Below are 27,319 nucleotides of genomic sequence, written 5' to 3' on the forward strand. Positions count from 1 at the left end.
GGTGTGAATGTAATCCACTTGTGATGACAGAATCTGGTTCACACGAAGAGGGATATTTGAAGGTCTCTCTGGCACTGAATACTCTAATCAATGCATTAAGTAGTCCATTGCTTTATTGTAATTAAACCTTGTAACACAACCTTAAGCTAACTTATATAATAAAATAACCATACATACACCAGTGCATTGGTTTAAGGTCACGATATTTATTAATTGAATGACCATATTTTAATTCCTAAAAAGGTGGCAAAGAAGGCGCTACCAAACCCAGCTCCAGCCAATTAAAAACATAAAAATAGGGGTGGGGGGGCGACTAATACGGTCCCCCCCTGTATATAGGTGTAACCCACGCTGCACAGGTCTCACCACCCTTTAATATGGCACAGTCCGGACGCTACCGCAAGGCAGCGCCCACTGTCCCGCCCGTATGAGTGAGACATACCCGCCGTCATTCAAAAGGGCAAGTGCCCCACAACGACCACTTACACCAAATGTGGCCGCTGGTTAGCAGCGCCTTCCCGCCTACTGTAGCATTTTATTATAATCCCTAAAAGACAAACAAATGTATAGCGAGGCTTTGGGTGGGAGGGTGGGACTTGCAACTGAAAAGAGGCTGGGCTAAATTCAGACTGGCCCTTAAATACTCCTGTAACGTATACGCCCCCTTGAAAACTTCTAATTGGCTACCCAGCACCCATACAAAACCGACTAACCCTGCCTAGCAACAGCTTACTTACACTAAATTACAAAAAATTAGGACTCTTAAATAGCCTCGCGCCTAATCAGCCCTCATCTAGTCTTCTCCGCCTTTGTACTGACTCAGCGGCTTCATCAGGAAGTAGGTTCAGCAAGTGTCTATAGAGGTTTGGCTAACCATTAGAGGGTGCATGGTCTGGGTCCCTTTAACAATATATTTATAATACTGCTAGTGAATGAAAGAGATTGTAACGGATTAATAACAGCAATGCATTGTAGAAAGTACACCATAGTCCTGTGCAGTATAATGTAACATATGTATAAAATTATAATTCAAGTGCACAGTCTGGAACCTGATCCCTAGAGGAGGGGCTGGGGCCCTCAGGCAGTGAGGCTCACCTTGGGTTTCCCCTGAACTCCTGTGGGCCAGACCGACCCAGTCTATATGCACCAGGCTCTGCATAGTATAAGCAAATGTACATCAAATCTTCATCGCCTGCAGGTTTTTGCTAAAAGATATAAGAGCTATGCCTCCCAGCCGGGGTCTACGTATGCCTCTGCAGGTCTGCACGAGCCTTAGTTATTGTACTCAGCCTATGTTTTAGCCACTTCCTTCCCCTGTTCCGCATTTCCAGGCACCAGTGGCAGATACAGTATGTGCACGTCTATATTGGTGGATATGAGTGCCCTCTCTTTGTGGTACAAGTTTGTCTGAGCTGCGCAAAATGTAGTAAACTCAACTGAGTTCACACCCATAGTGTCAGCAGCCACAAAAGGTCACTGTAGATGTACGCTGAGTGTGGCTGCGGGAAGTTGCATCACGCCATCCACCCTGTATTCAGGAAGTGTTCTGATGTCCATTTTGGTTATGTAGTATTTCAAGTAAGGACGTGTTTCTTGCAGCTTTCCAGCCTCCTGTCGTGAATCTGCCACAGTCAACTTCACATGGTGCAAGGAGTCATCAGTGACGGCCTAAGGGTCCCAGAGGCATTGAACCGATGGTCTTTGATGATGTCATTGCGGATACCTGGCTCAACTTCAAGAGGAAATGATGCTTGTACTGCCGTGCTGGGCTGTCAGATAAATAGAAAGAGGTGTACAGGCTTACACTCTTTGAATTGTTGCTGGAGCAGAGGGACAGTGGATAAGACAGATACATTTATCTATACAGGAAAAAAACAAAAAATAAAGTAGCTATTGGCGCTTGAAAAGAGACACATTATATCAATATTTCACCTCACGCAGCTGTTCAAAAAATGGTTGCAAACCAGTAAGAGAGAAAACAAATTAAAATAGAACAGCGCTGTGAAAAGTGAAAAATTTACCCGTAAATGAAAACATTAAATATAATTTATTTAAACACATAAGCAAAAAAACCTACAGAAGACAACAAATGCATATATGATGTAACATTTCAAATTGTATCGATACACAATGGCATGTAACACTATCAATGAATGTCTAAAATGCAACAATAGTAACAATATAAATATTTAGATTTATGTGTCCCGCTGCCAACGGGGTTATATCTGGAAAACAAGAGAGGAGGACGCCTGCACTGAGGGCCTGATTCAGACCCGTTCGCTAAGCCGCGAACACTCGCTATGGGTGATAGTCGCCCGTCTGCGCATGCGTATAAGTTGCAGTGCGCCAGCCAGTCAGTTGCGATCGGGAATTGTGCGCTCGTAGCACAAAGACTGGACACTACTTTGAGTGACAGAGCCATTTGTGGGTGGTAACAAGGGAAGGTGGTTGTGAACGGGGGAGTGGTCTGGGCGTCAAAACTGAGTTTTTTGGGTGTGCATAATTAGCATGGAGGCGTCATTGTACACGTCACTTGGTTGTATTTTGACCAGCAGTGATTGCAGTGCTTGCGGTGGGTAGGGTCTACCGCAAGCGCTGCGTGCAGCTCCGATGGCTCTCGATGTTACTGATTATTCATACACTTCCTGGAGATGACGTGTGCTAAGAGGGAAAAGTGGGCGTCTTTATACCGGCGTGTGATCACTCTGCCATCGCTTTCTAATACATAGAGGGCGTCCTTACACTACACAGTGCGATCGCTGCATTTGCATACCCGGCCCCTTTCGGCTGCGAGAGAGCGCAGCTTAGCGTCTGGGTCTGAATCAGGCCCTGACTCTCCACACAGGCCCCCTCCTCAAAATGCCCCTGACAAAAAAACAATACCAGCAGCAAAGTCTTTGTAGGATGAAGTATATAAATCCAGCACTGTACTGTGGAGATATTGTCCAAAAGCACTAATGCGTTTATTCCTGTAGGGGGATTTCTTCAGAGGGGTGTCAGAAGAAATCCCATATGAGAAGAAACGCGTTAGAGCTTTTAGTGGCGGATTTATATAGTTCATCCTACAAAGACTCTGCTGCTGGTATTGCATTCTTGTCCGCCACCCGCTATTTCTCACTGGACAGGTTTTCCAGATATACCTCATTTACAGCGGGACACATCAGCAGCTCGCCGTTTCCTCTGCTGCCCACTCCACTCACATGGAGGCAGAGAGCAGGAGATCTGGGAAGCCGGGCAGCACTGCACTCTGACAGCTTCATTGTGCTGCTCCACTAATCATCTGCCGCCCACTCCCCCTGCTGATTATTAAGAACTAGAGAGAACGTGGAGCCGAGCAGCATCCTGTGTTAGCTGGTTTACCGGGGAGACTGCCTGACCAGTAGAGGACTACAGTTACCAGCAGGTGATCAAGACTAGACGCCGTTTTACAGCTATATTAGTGGCCCACATATGAGGTAACACCATATATACCAACAGTGGAGGTTTACCAATATTGCGATGGCCATTGCATTAGAACATTGCACTATATGATTATGCTCCCTGCAGTGGACATGTATATATATTAATTTTAAGCTCATATGGAATTGGCCTGTGGGCTTATCATCGGTGACTATATTCAGAGATATCTTCAGCTGGACCCAGCTGTGAGGAAGTATTTAGTCATGTTAACGTTATCTATTTATATGCCGGAGCTGTGGAAATTCTAAATATTTATATTGTTACTATTGTTGCATTTTAGACATTCATTGATACTGTTACATGCCCCAGTGTATCAATACAATTTTAATGTTGTGTCTTGTATGCATTTGTTGTCTTCTGTAGGTTTTTTGCTTGTGTTTAAATAAATTATATTTAACGTTTACTAAATCATTGTGTGTGTATGCAGCTTTAAGCTGCATACACACAATGATTTTGTAAATGAACGATTTTAGTAAATGATTTTCGTTAATTTTTTCAAGGGAAAAAAGAACGAAAATCGTTTACTAAAATCGTTCATTTACTAAATGTAATGAACAATTTTTTTGAACTACAAACGATTTTTGCATATTCCCTTAATGAAAATCATTGAGTTGGTCAGTCTGACTGAACTACAAACTACAAACGTGAACACGCATGAACAATAATAGTTCATCATTTTAACTTTGAAAGTGAATGATTTTTTCAACGATTGAACGATAAACGATATCATTAACGATAATCGTTCAAAAAATCGTTGTGTGTGTATGCACCTTTAGGGGTAAGTTTACTAAAGTGAGACTTTTTAGAAGTGAGTTTTAGAAGAGATTTTGCCCAGAGCAACCAATCAGATTCTACTTTACATTTAACTAGCACCTTCTAGAAGATAATAGCTAGAATCTGATTGGCTGCTATGGGCAACATCTCTTCTAAAACTCACTTCCAAAAACTCTCACTTTAGTAAATTCACCCCATATACTGCCAGGCTTAAGTTATTAGCAATAAAATGTGATTATGGACCACTCACAAGTGAGCTCATCAGGGACAGGATTGTTTGTGGGACTTACAGTGATGTAGCACGTGCGCACTGGCTGCGTGAGAAGGGGATAACAATAGAGACTGCCATACACATCAGCATGCTGAGCGAGCAGTCTAACAAAAGTGCCCAAGAGAGTCTGATGTACGCGCCCTCCAGCATCGCACCCAGCAATCAGTACACTGTGTGATTTGTGATGGTTGCCATTCCTGTGAGCATCATAAATGTCTTGTATTTAATAAATGCTGCAATCTTTGCGGGAAAATGTATAACTATAGAGACTGGTGCAGATCAAAGCCTAGAAACAGAAACAGGCATCCTCATGTTACAGACTCCAGCAGCCCACAGCATCGGATTACCATTGTGCAGTCAGCGACGGAAACTACGCCAGATGACAGCTTCTATTTTGAAAGTATTGATCTTAAGGGCTCAATCCTATTAGCCGTGAAGGGGGCAAGTTGCCACTGCAACGGCATAGACCCGCTGGCAACGGCACCTCAAACTTCCCCCTCGTGGTCTGATATGACCCCGGATCTATGGGGCTGCGAACACTAATCTGCAGTCCAGAGGTACCATAAGTGTGGCACTCAGCTCACTTAGGGCTCTATTTACTACAATCTGCATATTGAATGCGGATTGTAGTGTGATATTACCGAGTGAATTCGCATTGTGAATTCAGGCAATATCACAGGGATTTACTATAAATCCCTTGCAGGGACAGAGCTTGCGATAAAGCTCTGTCCCTGCGGATCCCATCCGCACTCTAGTCGCGGTATTTTCTGAAAAAAATATGCGACTAAGAGCCCGCGCATGCGCCGTCCCACAGTCGCTGCTACCCCCCACCGACGCTAAGCCCCGCCCCCCACGATCGCGGACCCTCCCCTCCCTTCATTACACTTACCTGCATCCTCCTGGCCTCCGGTGATCTTCTCCGGGCTTCCCGATCAGGTGATCTCCCATACTGCACTGGGACCCGATCACCTGATGACCAGGCCCCAGTGCACTGTGGGAGACCAGCTGACCGGAGAGGAGCCATCACCGGAGGTCCGATCACCGGTCCCTGGATTCAGGTAAGTAAAAAAAAAATGTTTCAAATTTTTTTTTTCTTTTTTTTTTACAGCAATCAGCTTGCGGTCTGTTTAGACCACATAGCTGATTACTGGTACCGGCTCCCGCCTCTGCTCTCCCCGTTAGAGCAGAGTGGGAAGACCGGTAAGACCCTGGATAACGCCACCTCCAGGTGGCGTTATTATCACAGGGCTTCCCCCGGTATTTTTTTACAATTTATTTTTAGTAACTCTGGTCGGATCACATTTCCCATTACAATTATGGGAAATGCGATCTGCTTTACTAAAAATAAGTGATACTAGGGGTTGGAGTAGAATTTTACTAATTCTACTCCAATTGCCCTGTAATAACTACAGGTGAAACTAAAATAATGTGAAAAGGGTGTGAAAACACCCTTTTTCACTTTATTTTAGTAAAAATAATGTTAATAAATAGAGCCCTTACTCATGGGATTCAGTGGCAAACTCAGGATTTCTAGAGGGGGGTTTCCAAATGCTTGATTTTAGAGTGAGTGTGGCCAGTCCATGAAGAGAGTAGAATTAGCACTTAACCAGCTTTAATATGCGTCACACAAAGTGTATTGTGTGTCATAATTCCAGCATATACAGGACCAGCGATCACAGTAAGCCATTAGATGCGGCAGTATGGCCATCCTGCCTGAGCTGAATGTTTTTATTTTAGATGTGGGCACCATTCCAGAGTATTAGAACAAGTCCGGGAGTCTGGGATTAATCTAGCACTGCCCTGGACATATATGTACATATTGGGCTCTATAGCAGCACATCCCTAATGGTGAATGTTTTCCAGATCTCCTAGTTGATGCACAGGTTATTTATTACTAGCTGATACATGTTAAAAGATCCACAGGTGGTGCTAATTATTTCATTTGTGATACTGAGAAGAACATGCAGCACTTGTAAAATTCTATTATATTACTATTTATATTGTGGTGATGGAGTGGGCTGGGGAGGGGGGTTTCCAGGCAGATGGAAACTCCCCCCTGCGTTTGCCTATGGGATTGAGCCCTAAGACTGACAAAGGTGAAATATTTTCACCATAACAGAAAGAGAGACACACAACGTAGGTGAATTGCTCCCACCAACAGTGTCTGCCCCAGACATGTACCGCTTGCCATGAGAGACAAGGTAATAGCAGAACTCAACCGTATGACAGCACTAGTCCCCTGTGTGATGATTGAAGAGGACATCCATATTTGGTGATGCACCATGGAGGAACACAATATGCACCTCCAAAGAATCCATGAGATCAATATGAAGCTAAAACCTGACATCTGCCACTTTAGAATATCTAAAGTTCCGTAAGAGGGTCACTTCCTGGCCTTTCAGGATTTCTAGCCAGTCCTAACCAAAACCCTGTCTATCCAACAAATGCCCACCCATGGACAAGCTTACTGGGCAAGACCAACTACCTGTCTAAATTTATGCCGCACTACAGTGCAGTCACTGCTCCAGCCTGCCAGCTCCTGCATAATGACCCTGAGTGGTGTTGGATGGATTGGCCAGATGCAGCGGTCTCTCTAGTCCATGCTGACCAGCAGCCCTGTACTCCAGTATTTTGATGTTCATCGCCCAGGTCTCATTCCTGCGGATTCCTCTCAGCACCATTCAGGTGCTGTGTGCATGCATTGCATTTGCAATTGGGCCCTCACTGAGGCAGAGTCATAGTATGCCCAAATTTAAAAAAGAAAACTGTTGGCATTTCCTGTAAAAAAAAATTATAAATTCACTTATTGACAGCCATGTTGGTTGAAACTGACCATCAACCTCTGTGCAAACCCCTACACTCTGCCTCTGCCAGGGTCCAATGTTTCATGCTCAAGCTCCAGTGTTGCCACTTGTGTACAAACGTGGAGAGGGAAATCCATGTAGTGCCCTGTTGCTGGTGCACCTCCCAGACTCTGATGTCACTGATAGTGATGATCTCGTTATTATGGAATTTGATATATTGTCTTCCGGTGGTTTGGAGCAGCTCTGTGATGCCACGCTCAATGATGACCTCCGCCAATATCTGCCCCCTATAATTCTCACTTGCTGCTCTTCATTGCCCAGGGAATTGCTTTGTGACCCGAAGTCATTTGTGATGAACTGACACCTTCCAATGGCATTCTCCTGCGAGGTCAGTGGTTTGCGATCCCTCATGCCTTGTAGAATTTCTGCAGAGCTTCTACACACACAGTTCACCAAGGTCACCTTGGGTGTGAAGCCAATAAGCGCCGGACTAAAGATGCCCTGTTTTGGCCCATGATGTTGACTGATAATGAGCAGGTTTCAGCTGCTTGTGCTCCCTCTTTACACCAAAGAAACGTTTTCTCTGCATGAAGTTCCCGATCTTCCTTGCTCCACTAATGCTACAGACATTTTTGATTGGAGGGAGAAGGATCACTTGGTGTTAGTTGATTGATACTAGTTCGAGATGGATTATCTACCCAACCTTACAAGTACTACAGTCATCAAAAAGATAAAAAAGTCCCTTATGTGCATGGCATACCACGATAGCACCGACTGCCATGCCATTCATGAGTAGTGAGTTCCAGACCTTCACAAGTCAATAGGACCCTACACACACCCCCGGCAGCCCTCGCTGTGCTACTAAGTAATCTTACACATGAAGGCGAAGGGATGAACGGCATAGACGGGTGGACATTCACATTAACGTACGGTAGTAAGTAGACTGCCACAGCCGAGATGCTTCTGACTTAGTATCAGCCCCAATATGTCTTATATATTCATACCGGAATGGTAATACACCAAAGAATAGTGTTCATAATTCATAGTGACATAAACATCTGGATGTCTTAATAATCAGAGGAGTTTGGCCCATGACACACCTCAGTTATATTGAAACTGCAGTTGTCAATTATCCTTCTAAATTCTGCGGTAACTCCTAACATGCTAATTAAATGAAAACTCGTGTTCCTACAGTGTATGTACATGTAACACCCCCTGACTGCAAACAGCGGCGTCATCGGGGAGGGAAGCAGTGGGAACAAATGCTTCCCCTGGCACAGTATATCCTATATCAAATTATTTGGGCTGGCAAGTGTCTCAGCTGGGTGCGTGCTGCATGTTAGCCTTACAGAGGCAGCACGCAGCCACTTACACTACATGTGTGTGACCGTGCAGCCCAGTGCCCCCCTCCACTTACCCCCCATGCTCCTCCTCCTCCCCTGTGCAGCAAATGAGCACCGATCAGTTACTGCTGACAAAACCTAGTGACATACACCTGGCACAAAGGAGTTTCCTGCATCCTGCGCTGCCTCACATCAAACCTGACTAGGGGCCTGATTTAGAGATGGACGCTATTGCGTTCGCAGTTGCGATTTCGTACGGAACGCAGCTGCGAAAATATGCTAATGGTTTAAATGATCACCCGTGCATAGGGACACCCAGTGCTGCATTCTCAACTGCGTATGCCGTCGCTTACCAGCGCAAACACCGGTAACATCGAGCGACCATCTTGCCCTTGAGCACTACTGACGTGCAGGCGGCTCTCATGCTGCGTATGCCGTCACAGTGGCTACTAATCTATGCACTACCCTGTAGCAGCATTCAAACGGCCAGGCACACCTGCGTTTTGCCGACCACCCCCAAAAGGTACTCACTTCCTGTCAATCACTCTGCAATGTGGTCTGCGTGATCGCAGTGCGATCGCAGAGCTGCCTTCGTGCACTGCAATGCATACACATGCGCAATGGCAAATAATCGCTCGATCTGTGTTAAAACTGCAGTAGCGTCCATCTCTAAATCAGGCCCTATGCCGCTGACTCCGGCCCTCTAGGGGGCGTTAAACAATAAGTAGTGCGCCATTGTGCATCCTCTCACCTCAGTCTCTGGTGCAGTGCCTACACCCAAGTCTTCTTCTGTAGCTTTTTGGCGGATGTGTATCATCACAGGGCAATTCGGGTGATAACATGTCCTCAGTACCAGCCACCTCAAGTAGACACAATGTTTACTTTAAAAACTATCTCTGTATATTTACTGACAGTGAGGTAGGGAAATAAATATATAGTATAACTAAAGGGGTCATGACTATGAATACATACAGTGCATCCGGAAAGTATTCACAACGCTTCACTTTTTCCACATTTTGTTATGTTAGAGCCTTATTCCAAAATGGAATAAATTCATTTTTGTCCTCAAAATTCTACACACAATACCCCATAATGACAATGTGTAAAAAGTTTTTTTGAGAATTTTGCAAATTTAATAAAAAAAAACCCCACTAAGAAATCACATGTACATAAGTATTCAGGGCCTTTGACATGAAGTTCAAAATTGAGCTCAGGTGCATCCTGTTTCCCATGATCATCCATAAGATGTTCCTACAGCTTAATTGGAGTCCACCTGTGGTAAATTCAGTTGATTGGACATGATTTTGAAAGGCGTACACCTGTCTATCTAAGGTCCCACACTTGACAGTGCATGTCAGAGCACAAACCAAGCATGAAGTCGAAGGCATTGTCTGTAGACCTCCGAGACAGGATTGTCTCGAGGCACAAATTTGGGGAAGGATACAGAAAAATATCTGCTGCTTTGAAGGTCCCAATGAGCACAGTGGCCTCCATCATCCGTAAATGGAAGAATTTCGGAACCACCAGGACTCTTCCTAGAGTTGGCCGGCCGTCTAAACTGAGCGATCGGGGGAGAAGGGCCCTAGTCAGGGTGGTGACCAAGAACCCGATGGTCACTCTGTTAGAGCTACAGCATTCCTCTGTGAAGAGAGGAGAACCTTCCAGAAGGACAACCATCTCTGCAGCAATCCACCAATCAGGCCTGTATGGTAGAGTGGCCAGACAGAAGCCACTCCTTAGTAAAAAGCACATGGCAGCCCACCTGGAGTTTGCCAAAATGCACCTGAAGGACTCTCAGACCATGAGAGACAAAGATTGAACTCTTTGGCGTGAATGCCAGGCATTATGTTTGGAGGAAACCAGGCACCGCTCATCACCAGGCCAATACCATCCGTACAGTGAAGCATGGTGGTGGCAGCATCATGCTGTGGGGATGTTTTTCAGTGGCAGGAACTGGGAGACTAGTCAGGATAGAGGGAAAGATGAAAGCAGCAATGTACAGAGACATCCTGGATGAAAACCTGCTCCAGATAGCTCTTGACCCCAGACTGGGGCGACGGTTCATCTTTCAGCAGGACAACAACCCTAAGCACACAGCCAAGATATCAAAGGAATGGCTTCAGGACAACTCTGTGAATGTGCTTGAGTGGCCCAGCCAGAGCCCAGACTTGAATCCGATTGAACATCTCTGTAGAGATCTGAAAATGGCTGTGCAATGACGCTCCCCTTCCAACCTGATGGAGCTTGAGAGGTGCTGCAAAGAGGAATGGGCGAAACTGCCCAAACATACTGTAGGTGTGCTAAGCTTGTGGCATCATATTCAAACAGAATTGACGCTGTAATTGTTGCCAAAGGTGCATCAACAAAGTATTGAGCTAAGGTTGTGAATACTTATGTACATGTAATTTTTTAGTTGTTTGTTTTTTTTTTAATGAAATTTGCAAAAATCTAAAAAAAAAAAAACTTTTTACATGTCATTATGGGGTATTGTGTGTAGAATTTTGAGGACAAAAATTAATTTATTCCATTTTTGAATAAGGCTGTAACATAACAAAATGTGGAAAAAGTGAAGCGTTGTGAATACTTTCCGGATGCACTGGATAGAACAACTAATAATACAAGGGCTGCAGTAAATAACAATTTTTAGACAATAAAAAAACATTCTGTGTGAATCTACTGTATACCTCTGCACATCTCAACATACTGAAACAGACTCATGCTAGTATCTATGGCTAACTAACAGAATAGAATATTTCTGTATGCTACAAGTGAACTCAGGGAAAAAAGCATATTACTAATACCCCTTTTACACCAGAGCTAAAACCTGGGTTATTGCAGGGTTAACCCGGGCAGCTCCTTGGTGTAAAAGGGGTGAGGGTTGCATCGCTGGGTCGAGTGACCCGGCAATCCAACCCAGGTAAATAGCAGGTTTTAACACGGGCGTAGCCCGTGAAACCCTGCTGTGTGTACGGCGCACCCTGGGTCTTGATGACCTGGAGTGAGCCGCATGCCGGCCAATTGGTCCGGCTTCAGTGGCGCTTGGAGATGACGTCATCTCCAAGCGTCTACTTTCACGCCGGAAAAGCCGGGTCTATGCAGACCCGACTGAGGTTTGAGCGGCGCCGACTCGGGAATATCCCGAGTCGGTGCCGGCTAAATTCTGGGTCTGATCCGGATAGGAACCCTGTTCCAACTCCAGGTCAGACCCGGAATTTTGGTGGAAAAGGGGTATTAGTCACAAGAGGCGAAATGCATTGATAAAATGACATAAGGGACTTCCGATCACCACCACTGCTGCTAAACTGCCTTGCTGACTCTACTCACCGCGTCCGAACCCACATCAAGTGATGGGCACCCCCACTGCCAAACCTTTATATATTCTACCTGCTCACCATCTTTCTATGGAACCCGCCGATCCGTCATCCCCAGGGGATACCACGCAGCTGCCGGGATTCCATCTAACTTCAGCAACCGCCCCTCTGGTAAGTTATTATTCTTCCCTGAATCAACTTGTCCCTTATTAGACTATTGCCATATAGTTCGTTTTTATATGCTTTTCTTTTCATTATTCCATACCAATTTATTGTTGTTCTTTGGTAATTAAAATTCATTTCTATTTCAATGGCGGTTTCGCTGCTTTTCTGTGCAGTCACGGAATGAATATAATATGCAGTTATTTAGCGCTATGTCTTTGTGTTATTTTTTGCACTATTGTACATTATTACTGAGGAGAGGTTCTCATTAAGGAACCTATTCATTATCACTAATGGGCCTGATTCTGAATCGCACGCAGAGTGAGCGACCACGGCAACCAGAGTTAGTGCCGTATATTAATGCAGCGATCCACGCCACCCACTGTTTTTGGGTCCACAGCCCCAACTGTCATCATTAGTATCAGCACATAGACCTTCCCCATGCTGGGCGCAAGAGATCCGTCTAACACAGGCAGCTCCTCGCCATATGCAAACAAAAAGTATGGTGGTCGCTCACATCAGCTTAGTGACATTGCACAGGTGCTTGTAAAGGGCGGGGTTTACACTGAACCACAGAAAAAAAAGGGAGATTCCCTCCAGCACAGTGCAGCAATATCAACAAAAATACTTAAATCCTACATGCTACTAGAAATTCAGAGGTATTAGTTACATACATTTGCAAATATATAAATAAGGGTCAGGCCAACATCAAGGCTCCTCTATACTGGCGTCCCTAACATTAAGGGGTTCACGTCCGAGGAGCAGGGTACCCCAAAAAATTCCAGCCAAGGACCATACCCAGGGCATCACACGAAAAAGGTGATAGTGAAGTGTAAAGTATAGATGTGTAAAGATAATCAATAAGTGTTAATAAAATGAGGAAGAATTAAAATGACTTAAATAATAAACAAATATTTGTTTATTATTTATGTCATTTTAATTAGTCAAGGAGCCTTGACGCTGGCCTGGCGCTTATTCATATATTTGCAAATGTATGTAACTAATACCTCTGAATTTCTATTATCATGTAGGATTCAAGTACTTTTGTTGATATTGCTGCAGTGTGCTGGAGGGAATCTCCCTTTTTTTCTGTAGCTCCTCGCCATATGCCATCCTCAGAATAGCGCAGAACTCGGACTATACGCCAATGGCACTGTCACCAAATGGTTCTTTTGTGTGCATTCGCTAAGTAGCCTAAATGCCGAGATCCGCCCAACATGGAATCAGCTTGTTCAGAGCAGTATAAAGGGGCTACAAGACATTTCCATAATGTAAAGCAGTAAATCCCATTCATGTTTTACCCCCAGCTACACACACAGACACACACAATAGCTGTAAATTCTGTACCTACCTGACGCACTTTTAGGTATAAAACCACCAGAAGTATGATTGTGATGAGTACGGCAGCAAAATAAACCCCAATATGGCTTCTGTTTGTTTTGGAAACTATTAGGAGATGGTGTAGTGCTAATGGTAATGAAAAAAAAGATAAATGAAAGGAACAGTATAAGGGGTATATTTACTAAAGGTCGATTTTAATTGATTTAAAATCTATCAAAATCGATAATCATCGATTTTGTGTTTCTGGCTAAATCACACATTTACTAACAGACACTTTTTTATTTAGCTTTTTACGTATTAGCAATAGAGATGAGCGGTTCGGATTCTGTGGAATCCGAACCACTCCGAACATTGGGGATCCGAGTCCACTCGAACGCTGTTCCGGTGTTCTCCGCCTGACTTGGATCCCCCTTCGAGACCGAACGGCGGCCTCCTGATGTCGGATTCTCGCACGAGAATCCGACGTCAAGGTTACTAGTGTACTAGTGAAGGGCAGAACGCAGTGATAGCGGTCTGCCCTTCACAGAAACAAACACACAGTGGCCAGCGGCAGCTGTGTGTTTGTTATAGCAGCCAATGAGAGTCACACAGACTCTCATTGGCTGCTGCACGGAGGGAGCCGGCTGGAGCTCACTCATGAGCTCTGTCTTCCGGCTCCCTCCACAGCGCGTAATAGAGCAGAGCGGACGGCGGCAGGAGCTGGGATTCAGATATGTTTTTTTATTTGTGTGTGTGTAAGGGGGCGCTCCTGGGGTCATACTACTTGGGGCACCACTGCTAATGGGGGCCATACTAATTGGGGCATACTACTGGGGGCACTACTACTAATGAGGGCATACTACTGGGGGCACTACTAATGGGGGCATACTAGGGGCACACTACTAATGGGTGGCACTACTAATGGGGGCATACTACTGGGGGCATACTAGGGGCACTACTAGTGGGGGCATACTACTGAGGGCACTCTACTAGGGGCATTACTACAGGGGGCACTACTACAACATGCATTACTACTGGGGGCACTGCATAGGGGGCCCTACTACTAAGGGCACTGCATAGGGGTCACCACTACTGGGGCATTGTGTAAGGGACACCACTGCTGTGGGCATTGTATAAGGGACACTATTGCTGTGGGCATTGTATAAGTGGCACTACTACTGTGGGCATTGTACAAGGGGCATTACTACTGTGGGCATTGTGTAAAAGGGTCACTACTGTGGGCATTGTGTAAAAGGGGCACCACTGTGGGCATTGTGTAAAAAGGACACTACTGTGTGTCTTAACATAAATAATAGACACTACTTTATGGTGTAATGTGAATCAGGGGCACTATGGGCCTGATTCAGAGCCGCTCGCTCTGAATCAGGGCGTGTTTTTTTTTTTTCTCCAGCCTGCTCACAAAGCTATGGGTGACCACCCACAGCTTGTGCGAGCTGCCTGGAGTCCGTCGCGATTATCGCGACCATACGGCTTGCGACGAGACCCTGTGGTAGGGTCTCGGCTCCCACAAGCCCGAGTGGACTTCCTGTTCTAATAGAGCAGGAAGTCCACTACTGACATCACTAGTGATGTCAGTAGGGCCGCCCACAAACGCCAGGCGTTCCTAAGGGATTGCCTGCGTTTGCCTAACCACCACCCCCTCCCCGCCTACAAACGGGACGAGCTGTTACTCACCATCGACAGCCGCCCCGTCTTGTAGCGAGCCCCGCAGCGACTGAAGCTCATTCGCTCTTCAGGGCTCGCGCACACCGGACGCGATGCATGTGCAGTAGGGAACCATCGAGCCGCTTGCGAACGCCATGAACTTGTGAGCAGCTCTGACTGAGGCCCTCTGGGCCTGATTCAGAGCCGAACGCTCTGACCAGAGCGCTCGCTCTGAATCAGGGCCCTCCTACCTGTTCTTGAAGCAGCTTCATGGACGCTCGCATAGCTGTGAGTTACCACCCACAGCTATAGCGAGCGTCCATGATGATGGTCACGATGGTCAAGACCATCGCGACCATCAAGCTTGCGACGAGACCCTGCGGTAGGGTCTCGCTGCCGTAAGCCCTGGAGTGATTTTGGCTCTATCAGAGCCAAAATCACTCCCACTGATATCACTAATGATGTCAGTGGAGCCGGACTCAGACACGGTAGGCGTTCCCATGGGAACGCCTCCGTCTGGCAGCCACTCCCCCGGCACGCCCACCAAAGGGGGCGTGCTGTGACTCACCATCGACAGCACGCCCCCTTTGGTGTGAGACCCCGAGCGACGGATTCCTCGTTGCTCGCCGGGTCTCGCGTATGCGCACGACGGAGCTCCCTCCATCGTGCGCATGCGCACTTCGGCACTATCGACCCGCTTGCGAGCGTCCTGCGCTCGCGAGCGGGTCCGAATCAGGCCCTATCTGCGGTGTAATGTGAATAAGATTGTGCACTGTGACTCCTTGGGCTGTAGCCCACTTTGTAAACAAGTACTGTGACTCTGCTGGCCGTACCCCACTGGGTGGGTGGGAGGGCTCAAGGACAATTCCATCTTGCACTACTTTTCATTCTGCCACTGCTGTGTGGCAATGTTTCATAGATGTGCTTTATACTGTGGTGTCTGTGCCGCTGCTCTGTCGCTTAGTAACCAGTCAGCTCACTGCAACCTTTGGCCAATAATGGTGAAAACAATATTATAAGCTGTGAGGTGGTCTAAATTGACTGGAAATTAATGTTATCGAGGTTAATAATACTCTAGGAAGTAAAAAAAAAAAAAAACAATTTATGTGATTTTAGCTTTTTTTTTGTCAATTTTTGTAAAAAATCCAAATCCAAAGCCAGTCACCGCAGTTTGGCCAATCCAAATCCGAAGCCAGACGACGAAATAGTACCAAATCCAGCAAAAATGGTCCGGCGCACATCCCTAATTAGTAAATTTGTGTGATTTAGCCCCAGAAACAAAACATCGATGATGATCGATTGTGATCAATTTTAAATCGATTAAAATTGACCTTTAATAAATATATCCCTAAGGCTCATACACTCAGGCATCCATTGTAAGTGTTCAAAACGCATTGTTGGAGCCTGTTAACTTGTTAGTCGCCCTTCAACACTGGCAGTAATAATGTAAGGGAATGGGGGGACACACACGCTTTCTGACAGGCAAAAATGTCGGCATTACCTGTAGCACCAAAAAATAGCAGCTCTTACTACGTTATAATGTATTCCCATGGATGTGCTCAGGGCCTGATTCAACGAAGGACGCAAAGGTGATTACGCACGCAATTGAGCAACTGTTTGTCATTGCGCATTCGCACTGTGATTACGGATGCACATAGGAATTCATCGCAGAGTGAGTTATAGGCCGTGAGCGTTTGGGGATGGTGACGGGGGAGTGGTCAGAGTAACGCAGGCGTGCCTGACCGTTTGAACGCTGTTGCATGGGGGTGCATAAATTAGCCACTGCAATGGCATGCGCTTGTGTACTCACTGCGTGCGATGAGACAGGTCAGAGCTGCTGTAATTGTGCGTGACGGGCCGATGTTCCTCAATGTCACCGATGTGTACGCAGTACTGCGAGGTATTACAGATGTGAGAGAGCGGTAATGGGCGTCTCTATGCTGGCTGAGCGGTGGCAGACATTAGCTTATTTTCGCAGCGGCACTGCATGTGATTACGGAACTGCGATCTCCATAGCGATCCGTGCTGAATCAGGGCCAGAGTTCATTGTGCTGCAATAAAGGCTTTGAGAACACACTTCTAACACTGCCAAAAGCAAATTATACAGTGCAAGGTTTTGTCTACGTTTTTTGAAAATTATAGGATGCGCAACGCATTGTACGGAACAATCCATTAGGTGTAAGACTAGTGTTATAGGTCCACTGCGCCTATAGCAGCCAGACCATTACTTCTCATATTACTGCTATACTCTCTGTAGTGTAATACAGTTCTCCAATATGAACTTCTGTTTCTATACTACGGCTGGTGTTTTCTTGCCATGATCTCATTAGAGAAAGCAGAGGGCCTGATTCAGACCCGCTCGCGAGTGCACAGCGCTAGCAAGCGGGTTGATGGTTCCCCACTGCGCACGCCGGAGCCGGCTCCGGGGTACGCATGCACGAGACCCGCACCAAAACAGGGCGGCTGCCGATTGTGATTGACAGCTCGCCCCGTTTTGGAGGCGGGCAGGGGGGGTGGCTGGCCAAACGGAGGCATTCCCGAAGGAACGCCTGCCGTTTGAGGGCGGCCTCAGTAGTGAGCTTCCGGCTCTATTAGAGCCGGAAGCTCACTGGGGCTTGCGATGAACGAGACCCTATCACAAGGGTCTTGTCACAAGCCCGATGGTCGCGATAGTCGCGACCATCACCTGGCCGCTCGCAAAAGCTGTGGGTCACCCACAGCTTAGCGAGCGGCCAGGAGGCAGACACAAAAAAAAAATAATGCCGCCCTGATTCAGAGCGAGCGCTCTGAAAAAGCGTCCGGCTCTGAATCAGGGCCAGAGTCTATATCACAATGAAAACAGAATGTATATTGTAAAATCAGAGGTGGGCTGCGATCTCTTCATTTCATTTGTAAGGTCTATTATTTTAAATTCAGTTTGCTGATAGGGTGTCATTACTGGTCACTTTATTAGGGTCACTCTAATTTACATGCCGGCCACAGACTTATTCCTGTTTAGCTGCTACTCACCCAATTTCTCACTGAGTGTCTTCTCCAGGCTGTTGTGATCCACATGACAGGAGTAACGCTCCTCCCCGACTGGAACTTCCACAGTGACTGTTGTCTGATAGGTGCCATCAGGATGGGGGAGGATCCGGTTGTCCTCACCTGAGAGAACCTTTTCTTGTTCATTCTTCATCCACCACACATCCACAGATCGGGGGTAAAACCCGTACACCAAGCAGTGAAGCTTTGTGGTCCTGTCTGACTGGTGACCTGAGACCTTCATCTGTGGGCGAACTGACAAATATAACACAAATAATATAGGGAAAACATTATTGGTTCAATTTCAGAACATGGGGCCCCTGGAAACTGCTTCAGAAAATAGGGTCCCCTGGGTTACCATAACTAAACTTCTTCAGAACATGGAGCCCTTGGGTTACTATAACTAAACTGCTTCAGAATATGGGGCCCCTGGGTTACCATAACTAAACTGCTTCAGAACATGGGGCCCCTATGTTACCATAACTAAACTGCTTCAAAACATTAGCACTTTCAGTGTCACTGTCTGGAAGATATAGGAGACATATCTGCAGGAACCAGACCGCAGACATGGTCCCATGGTAATGCTAACAGCCGGCACACCGCAGGATTTCCAGTGGGGGGTTTCCAAATGCTTAATTTTAGAGCGAGTGTGGCCTGTCCATGAAGAGGGCAGAATTAGTACTTAACCAGCTTTAATAAGTGTCATACAAAGTGTATTGTGTGTAATAATTCCAGCATATACAGGACCAGCGATCACAGTAAGCCATTAGATGCGGCAGTAGGCCATCCTGCCTGAGCTGAACGTATTTATTTTAGATGTGGGCACCATTCCAGACTATTGGAGCAGGTCCAGGAGCCTGGAGGAGCAACAGAAGAACCTAGCACTGCCCTGGACATATATGTACATATTGGGCTCTATAGCAGTGCATCTCTAACAGTGCATGTTTTCCAGATCTTCTATTTGGTGCACAGGTTATTTATTACTGGCTGATACATGTCAAAAGATCCACAGGTGGTGCTAATTATTTCATTTGTGTTACTGAGAAGAACATGTAGCACTAGTAACAATCTATTATATTACTAATCTATAGTGGTTATAGTGTGGGCTGGGGAGGGGGGTTTCCAGGAAGACGGAACCCCCCCCTGCATTTGCCTATGCACCCTGCACAGTCACTGCCGCCGCTGATGAGGAGACATGAGGACCCGAGTCACAGACATACTCCCATGGTAATGCTAAAGAGCCGGCACCGCTGCCTCCCACACACAGGACCTCATTCAGAGGCGGTCGTTAGTTGCAAGCTGTTGCACTGAATCAGGGCGGTCGTTTGCATCCTGAACAGCCGCCTCCTTGTCGATCGCTAAGCTGTGGGTTAACACCCACAGCTCTAGCGACCGACATGGGTTATGGTCACGATGGTCAAGACCATCGCGACCATTGGGGCTTACGACCAGACCCTAAGGTTGGGTCTGGGCACTCGTAAGCCCCAGGGAGCTTCCTGCTTTGATTGAGCAGGAAGCTCCCCACTGACATCAGCAATGATGTCAGTGGGGCCGCCCCCCAACTGGAACGCCTCTATTTGGCCGGGCACGCCACCTGCGCGCCCACCAAACGGGGCGAGCTGTCACTCACCATCGACAGCTCGCCCCGTTTGCTGCGAGACCCCTAGCGACGGAGCGCCCGTCGCTAGCCGTGTCTCGCGCATGCGCACGACGGAGCCGGCTCCGTCGTGCGCATGCCCAGTGGGGCAACATCGAGTCAGTTGCGAGCGCTCAGCGCTTGCGACCGACTCTGAATGACCCCCACAGTCCCCGCGGCCCCTGGAGGAGTGATTGAAGGAGAGAATGGTGGCGGCAGGGACTGTACGAAATTGCAAATTACCTATTTGTCCACCTACCACGGGCATGGAAGGATGCGAACATTCTGCATTTGGTCACTGCTGATGGGAAAACAGCAATGTGCCTACTTTGTAGACGCCTGGCCTGAAATGTGCATGCTGGGAATGGTAACAATATTCGTTCCTGTTTATTATCACTTTAATCATTTATACTTTTTTATTTACTTCTTAAAATACTGCTTGTTCATCTTTCCCATATGTATTGGGGGTACCACAGGACCACCTTTTTTGCGTGTCATTTCTCAACCTACAGTGCTGCCATTTACCTCTCTAACCAGTCATATTTGAAGAACCTCATCTCCTCCCAGTCCTCAAACTCCCTTCACCACTTTCAACTCCCTCCTCTGCCGACACCCTCTTCGCGTCCCCTCCACAATCTCTGCCCTTGATTTTGACACCTACTTCACATCTAAAAATATGAGATATGGTAAGAACTTACCCTTGTTATCTCTATTTCTACGAAGTCCATAGGGTTCCACAGGATACCTTGGGGTATAGGTGTGACGTCAGTCGCAGGGCACCATAGAGTTAAGCTTTTCAGCCTCCCAGGATGCACTAGGGTCCCCCTCCTATACCCCGCCCCCGAGCCAAGGCACCTCAGTTAGTTATCTATCAAGCCATAGGCCGGAGGAGGAGAAGGAAGAGAGAGAAAAAAGATCTGGACACATACAAGAATCACATTCTCACCAGAGGGAGACGGAAAACCGGTGACCAGAGCAAAGCCCATCTGCAGCAAAGGTGCGACAGGGCGGGAGTCCTGTGGAACCCTATGGACTTCGTAGAAATAGAGATAACAAGGGTAAGTTCTTACCATATCTCATATTTTCTACTTCAGGGTCCATAGGGTATCCACAGGATACCTTGGGGATGTCCCAAAGCAGTATCCTTTAAGGGTGGGGACGCTCCTGTGCAGAAAGGAGAATCCGCCGCCTGAAGGAAGCATCCTGAGAGGCGAAGGTGTCAAACCTGTAATACCTCACGAAGGTATGGACAGAGGACCACGTAGCAGCCTTGCAGTTCTGAACTGACGAGGCACCACGTCGAGCTGCCCACGAAGGACCCACAGACCTAGTGGAATGAGCCTTCAGAGAAGGAGGAACCGGTAGGCCTTCATGAAGATAGGCTTCAGAAATAGCCATGCGGATCCAGGCTGCCAAAGTTTGCTTTGAGGCAGGCCAACCCTTTTTACGGAAGCCATAGAGGACAAACAAAGCGTCCGACTTCCTAAACGAGGAAGTGCGGTCAACATAAGTCCTTAAGGCCCGCACAACATCCAAAGAGGCCTCACCCACGGAAAGACCCGGTGAGTTAAAGGCCGGAACCACGATTTCCTCGTTAACATGAAACTGGGAAACAACTTTGGGAAGAAACTCGGGCCGAGTGCGGAGCACTGCCCTGTTCCCATGAAAATCCAAGAAAGGGGGTCTACAAGAAAGAGCCCCTAACTCAGAAACACGTCTGGCCGAAGCAATAGCCAGAAGGAAAACAGTCTTAGCTGTTAGCCATTTAAGATCCACTGAGTCCAGTGGTTCAAACGGCGGTCCTTGGAGAGCCCTCAGGACCACTGCCAAATCCCAAGGCGCCACAGGTGGAACAAAGGGCGGCTGAATGCGGAGAACACCTTGCATAAAGGTGCGCACATCCGGGATTGTAGCAATCTTGCGGTGAAACCAGACAGACAGGGCCGAAACCTGTACCTTCAAAGAAGCAAGGCGAAGCCCATGATCTAGTCCCGCTTGTAGGAAGGCGAGAATCCGAGACAGACGAAACTCCCGCGGTGCATAACCTCTCGGTCGACACCACTGGAAGAACGTATGCCACACGCGATGGTATATCCTCGCGGAAGACGGTTTCCGAGCTCACAACATGGTATGCACCACAGAGCTGGAAAACCCCCGGGACCTCAGCATGGCCGTCTCAACAGCCACTCCGTCAAAGACAGCCGAGTCAGGTCCGGGTGAAGACAAGGACCCTGAGACAGAAGGTCCGGTCGTAGCGGCAACCGCAGAGGACTGTCCACGGACAGACCCTGAAGGTCTGAGAACCAGTGCCGTCTGGGCCACGCGGGAGCTATCAACAGGACCGTCCCTCCTTCCTGTTTGAATTTCCGGATTACCCGTGGAAGAAGGGAGACCGGAGGGAACAGGTATGCGAACCGGAACGTCCACCGGACGGACAGAGCATCCACCAGAGACGCCCCTTCGTCTCTTGTGTGAGACCCATACACCGGCAACTTGTTGTTGTGCCGGGACGCCATGAGGTCGATCTCCGGAAGACCCCACCTGTCCACCAGCAGTTGAAAAATGTCCGGGTGCAGGGACCATTCCCCCAGATGAACATCCTGGCGACTTAGAAAGTCCGCCTCCCAATTTAGCACTCCCGGGATGAAGACCGCTGATATGGCCGGAAGATTGCGCTCCGCCCATACCAGGATCCGAGAGACCTCTTCGAGAGCCGCCCGACTGCGGGTTCCTCCTTGCTTGTTTATGTAGGCCACGATGGTAGCGTTGTCCGACTGGACCTGCACCGGGTGACCCTGGAGAACCCGATGTGCCTGCTGGAGAGCATTGAAGACCGCACGGAGTTCCAAGATATTGATTGGAAGCTCCGCTTCTGTCGGCGTCCACCTGCCCTGGAACAGGTGTGGACCCGAAACTGCTCCCCAGCCCCGAAGACTGGCGTCCGTTGTCAACAGGACCCAATTTGGAACCCAGAACGGACGTCCCTTGTTGAGGTGGGTCGTCTGTAACCACCAAGCAAGGGACAGGCGAACCTCTGGGGTGAGCACAATCATCTGGGACTTCAGAGACTGAGGCAGCCCGTTCCACTTTGACAGGATCAGGTGCTGCAGAGGTCTGGAGTGAAACTGGGCATATTCCACCATGTCGAACACCGACACCATGGAGCCCAGTAACCTCATCGCCGAGTGTAGAGACACCCGGCGGCTGTGCAGACAACTGCGCACCCTTGACTGTAAAGCAGAGATCTTTTCCTCCGTCACAAAGATCTTTTGCTGTCCCGAGTCCAATAAGGCTCCGAGATGCAGAATCCTCCAAGACGGGATTAGAGTGGACTTCTGCCAGTTGATTAGCCAGCCGTGCCATTGCAGCAGGGCAATGGTCAGGTCCAAGTGGCGTAACTGGAGCTCTGGAGATCCCGCCACCAATAACAGGTCGTCCAAGTATGGCAACATGCGGACTCCCTGCAGCCGCAGAGAAGCCGCCATGACCGCCATCACCTTGGTGAAAACACGTGGTGCTGTCGCCAGGCCAAAAGGTAACGCCCGAAACTGGAAGTGGTCGCTGCGGATTGCAAACCTGAGGAACTGTTGATGGCGCAAAAGAATAGGGACATGCAGGTAAGCGTCCTGTATGTCCAATGACACCATGTAGTCCCCAGGTTCCAGCGCCAGAATGATGGACCGTAGGGTCTCCATCCGAAACTTCGGTACCCGCAAAGACTTGTTGAGAGCTTTGAGGTTGAGAATCGGACGATACGACCCATTGGGTTTCTGTACCAAAAAAAGATTTGAATAGAAACCCTGGCCCCTCTGGGAGAATGGAACAGGCACTATAACTCCAGCCTGGAGCATAGTGTGCAATACCTTCCGCAGCTCCGTAGCCTTGTTCCGGTCTGATGGTAGACCCGTGGTGAAGAATCGAGCCGGGGGTCTGTGCCGGAAGGAGAGGGCGTACCGGTGGGAGACCACCTCCAGAACCCAAGTGTCTGTCGTAGTGGCCGACCAACACTGGGCGAACTGCAGTAGGCGGCCTCCCACCCTGGGATCCCCCAAAGGGAGGCCCGGACCGTCAGGCCGCAGGCTTGTCATCTGGCTTGGGGGCCGGACGTCTGGTACTCCATGCCTGCTTCCGGGGCTTGACCGATTTCTTAGGGCCAGCCTGTCGAGGAAACGACTGTGGTTTGGGCCTGCCCTGGGCCCTAGATGACCGAAAGGACGATGGTCCAGAACCAGAAGGAGCAGCGGCCGACGGGAGACAAGCCGATTTGGCTGCCGCCAGCGTGGCCACAATTTTATCCAGATCCGGACCGAAGAGAACTTCTCCGGTAAACGTCAACGCCTCCAGACCCTTCTTGGAATCTGCGTCCGCCTTCCAGGATCGCAGCCACAAAGTGCGACGAGCAGCTAACGCTGCTGACGAAATTCTAGACACCAGAGTACTAATGTCTAGGGCCGCCTCGTTGATGAAGGAGGCCGAATCACGGAGATTGCCAATCAACTCCGCCTGTTACGCCGGACAGTCGGAATCAAAAGAAGCCTCTAATGAATCCGCCCAGCGCTCCATCGCTCTGGCAACCCAGCAAATGGTCATAGCCGGCCATGCTGCCCCCCAACCCCGCAAGGGAATAAGCGGACTTCAGGCAGATCTCCACCTTGCGGTCCGTAGCATCCTTTAGGGAGGACATGGATGGCATTGGCAATGTGGCACTACGGACAAGACGGGTCACGTGAGAATCCACCTGTGGAGGAGATTCCCACTTTGCAAAATAATTATCCGTGAACGGATAAGCCACCGCCAGGCGTCTCTGCGGCTGGTATCTTTTGCCAGGCTGTTTCCACGCCTCCTCTAAATGGTCCACTAACTGACCCGAAAGAGGAAAGACTGTGGCATCGCCCTTCTCATCTTTGAAAAAGGCAGACTTAGACTTAGCCGCTGGGGGAACTTCGTCCTCAATCACCAAGGCTGTGCGGCCTGCCCGAATAAGTCCAGGAATATATACTTTGGACTTAGCATCAGCGTCCTTAGTATGGAGAGGTTCCTGATCGTAAGGATCCAGAATCTCCCCATCATCAGACGTCCCCTCGTCATCCTCATAAGGAGCCGACAGAGACGCCGCCGGCCGTTTATGCGGCCGCATCACAGACTCCCCTTGCAACACATCCGACAAGTGCTGTACAGAACTCGTCAGGGAGTTAACCCACGCTGGCTCCTGAGAAACCGGGAGCGGGGAAATAGGGAGACTGTGGGGTACCACCAATTGTCGTGGGAAACCCTGCATGGGTGACGACACCACTGACTGCTGGGACAAACCCATCGGAGTAAACGCGGGCTGCGGAGCTAACTGGCCCACTAAAGCTGTTAGCGCCTGAGCGAAACAAGCCCAGGGCGGCTCCTGTACCGATGCTGTAACCGTAAGAGGCCGCGCCATGGACAAACACTGCCGGCAAAGGCCCTCCGCGCTACCCTCCCCCTCCGCTAACGGTACTTTATTTACACGTGGTACACTGTAGCCGGAGGGGAAAATCACTTTCGGACATGATGGCACCACGTATGTGACCCCTCTCACCAATTATATATTAAATAGGTGAGAGACCACCCTGCAGCACCGCACCGCAAGGGCTTAGCAGAAAGAACAGGGACAGTAATAAAGCTGACAGTTTTTAGAAGAAAAGTTACAGGCAGCAGCGCTAGCACAGTCACATACAATGCAAAGAAAATCAATTCCTGCACTAACAGCGCTGATCACTGGGGGGCGTGGCCTAACTGGCAGAGTGGACAGACGTGGTTTTATATAGTTCCTGCCTTACCTGTCCTTTATAGGGAAGAGCCTGCATCTTATTCGCCTGAGCCATCACTGCTCGGGCACCTGTGGGAGCCCACACCACCCTGGCTCCATAGCCTGGAATTCCGGAGCGATTTGAGCCCCCTGCTCGATTGAGGCCTACATTTTCCCCTGAAGCCGCGGCCTCGAGTTTGGAGCCTCCGTGGATCGCGGGTTGTGCCTCCGCTGCTGTTGCCGCTCCTGACACCAGCTACCTCCCGGGGTGTGCCGCTGCCTTCCCCCGTGGGGATCCTCCGGTGAGTGCCTCTCTCACTGCGGTTTATAGCCCCCTGGACGCCGCTTGGAGGAGCGCTACTTTAATCGCGGCTGCCGTCGCTGCTGGCTCCTGCTGGGCCCCGTGAGGTGATGCTTAAGCCTACAGCTCTTTCCCCTCCGTAGAGGCTCTAATGCTGGGCTCTGCCCCACTGCCCCCCTTGGTGACCATTTAAGGTGGTCTTGCAAAGCTCCGCAGGCCGCACGGATGTGTCCCCCTGACTATACTTATACAGCCTCCAGCCACAACTGAAACCTATTACACCCCTGCCAGTCCATACTCACTATAAGGGTGGGTGGTTGTCTCCAGGAGATCGTCTGCCTCAATGAACATTCTGAAGAGATGACTGGTCCTTCTATCTCTGTATAGCCCTCTGTGGTGTCCGTTATCCTGTTAAGAATTTAACTTGTGCTGGAATCAGTAATTATTCTCCATTACAGTGTTCTCTGACCCAGTGATACTGGTGCTCCCCCCTGTGGTCATAGCTTTTATTACATGCCATAACAGCACTTGGCATTAGATTTATATTTTTCATCTTTATCGACAACACTTTTGTGCGATATTTATGTAATAAGGGCTCTTAACCGCAATGACTGTCTCTAACATACTACCATGAAACAAGATGTCATACATCCATAATGGCTATATAATAATCCCCTGGCCTCTGGGGGTTGGTGATCGACTGCCTCAGCTTTTCATATGACATCGTAACATTTAAACGAACGTTTACTGCCTATCATTAACCTACATTTTCAGTTATCTGTAGCCATGGGCAAAACCGGGAAATCTGCTCATAAAAAAGAGACTCCTCATCCTAGAACAGAACCATCTCAATCTGGTCTACGTCCATTTCTCTTGCCAACTCCTGCTAAACAAGACTCTATCTCTGACTCAGTAGCATCTTCACCAGATCCATCAAGTCCTCCTAGCCCTATGTCAATGGAGACCCCAGCTACTCAATCCTCTGCGAAGTCAAACAATGACATACAGGAACTTCTAACATACGTCAAGACATTACCAACAAAGTCAGATATCCAAAACACTCTTCGTCAGGAATTGGCGTCTGTTAAGCAGGATCTTTCTTTACTGTCGGACCGCCTTACATCCCTAGAAGATAGTCAAGAACACACAGATTCCTCTTTGTCTAAGTTGACAACTATAGTTGCCCAACAATCTAGGGAACTACTCTCGCTTAAAACCAGAATGGAAGACTTGGACAATCGTGGCCGAAGAAATAACATACGCGTTAGGGGCTTACCTGAGGATGTCCTCCCCTCGAACTTAATCGATGCTTTAACAAAGATTTTCAATCAAATACTCGGCAATAACCCAAATGACAAGCTACAATTTGACCGAGTACATCGAGCTTTGCAGCCGCGTGGCTCCTCATCCGACCGCCCGAGAGATGTAATCTGCCGATTATACTACTTTGCCCAAAAAGAGGAAATAATGCGG

General features: G+C 48.3%; 1 protein-coding gene across 4 annotated transcripts in view; it reads right to left on the reverse strand.

The window, feature by feature from the left end:
• Positions 1-576: 576 nt before the first annotated feature.
• Positions 577-27,319, reverse strand: part of LOC148506581 (major histocompatibility complex class I-related protein 1-like) — a 51,364-nt gene continuing 24,621 nt past the window's right edge. The window contains exons 4-7 of one of the 4 annotated variants that reach the window (XM_088446540.1): positions 18,119-18,388; positions 13,476-13,591; positions 9,403-9,511; positions 1,694-1,769 (exon numbers count right to left, since the gene is read on the reverse strand). In XM_088446540.1, the coding sequence (XP_088302666.1) occupies positions 9,404-9,511; positions 13,476-13,591; positions 18,119-18,388 (494 nt within the window). In that variant the 3' untranslated portion in view covers positions 1,694-1,769; position 9,403. Of the gene's footprint in view, positions 1,770-9,402; positions 9,512-13,475; positions 13,592-17,068; positions 17,161-18,118; positions 18,389-27,319 lie in introns of those variants that run through there. The other 3 variants (XM_088446539.1, XM_088446541.1, XM_088446542.1) reach the window with 3 other exon arrangements.

This window comes from Taudactylus pleione, unplaced genomic scaffold (assembly GCF_031769625.1).
Source record: "Taudactylus pleione unplaced genomic scaffold, aTauple2 ptg000400l, whole genome shotgun sequence".
Classification (NCBI taxonomy): Eukaryota; Metazoa; Chordata; class Amphibia; order Anura; family Myobatrachidae; genus Taudactylus; species Taudactylus pleione.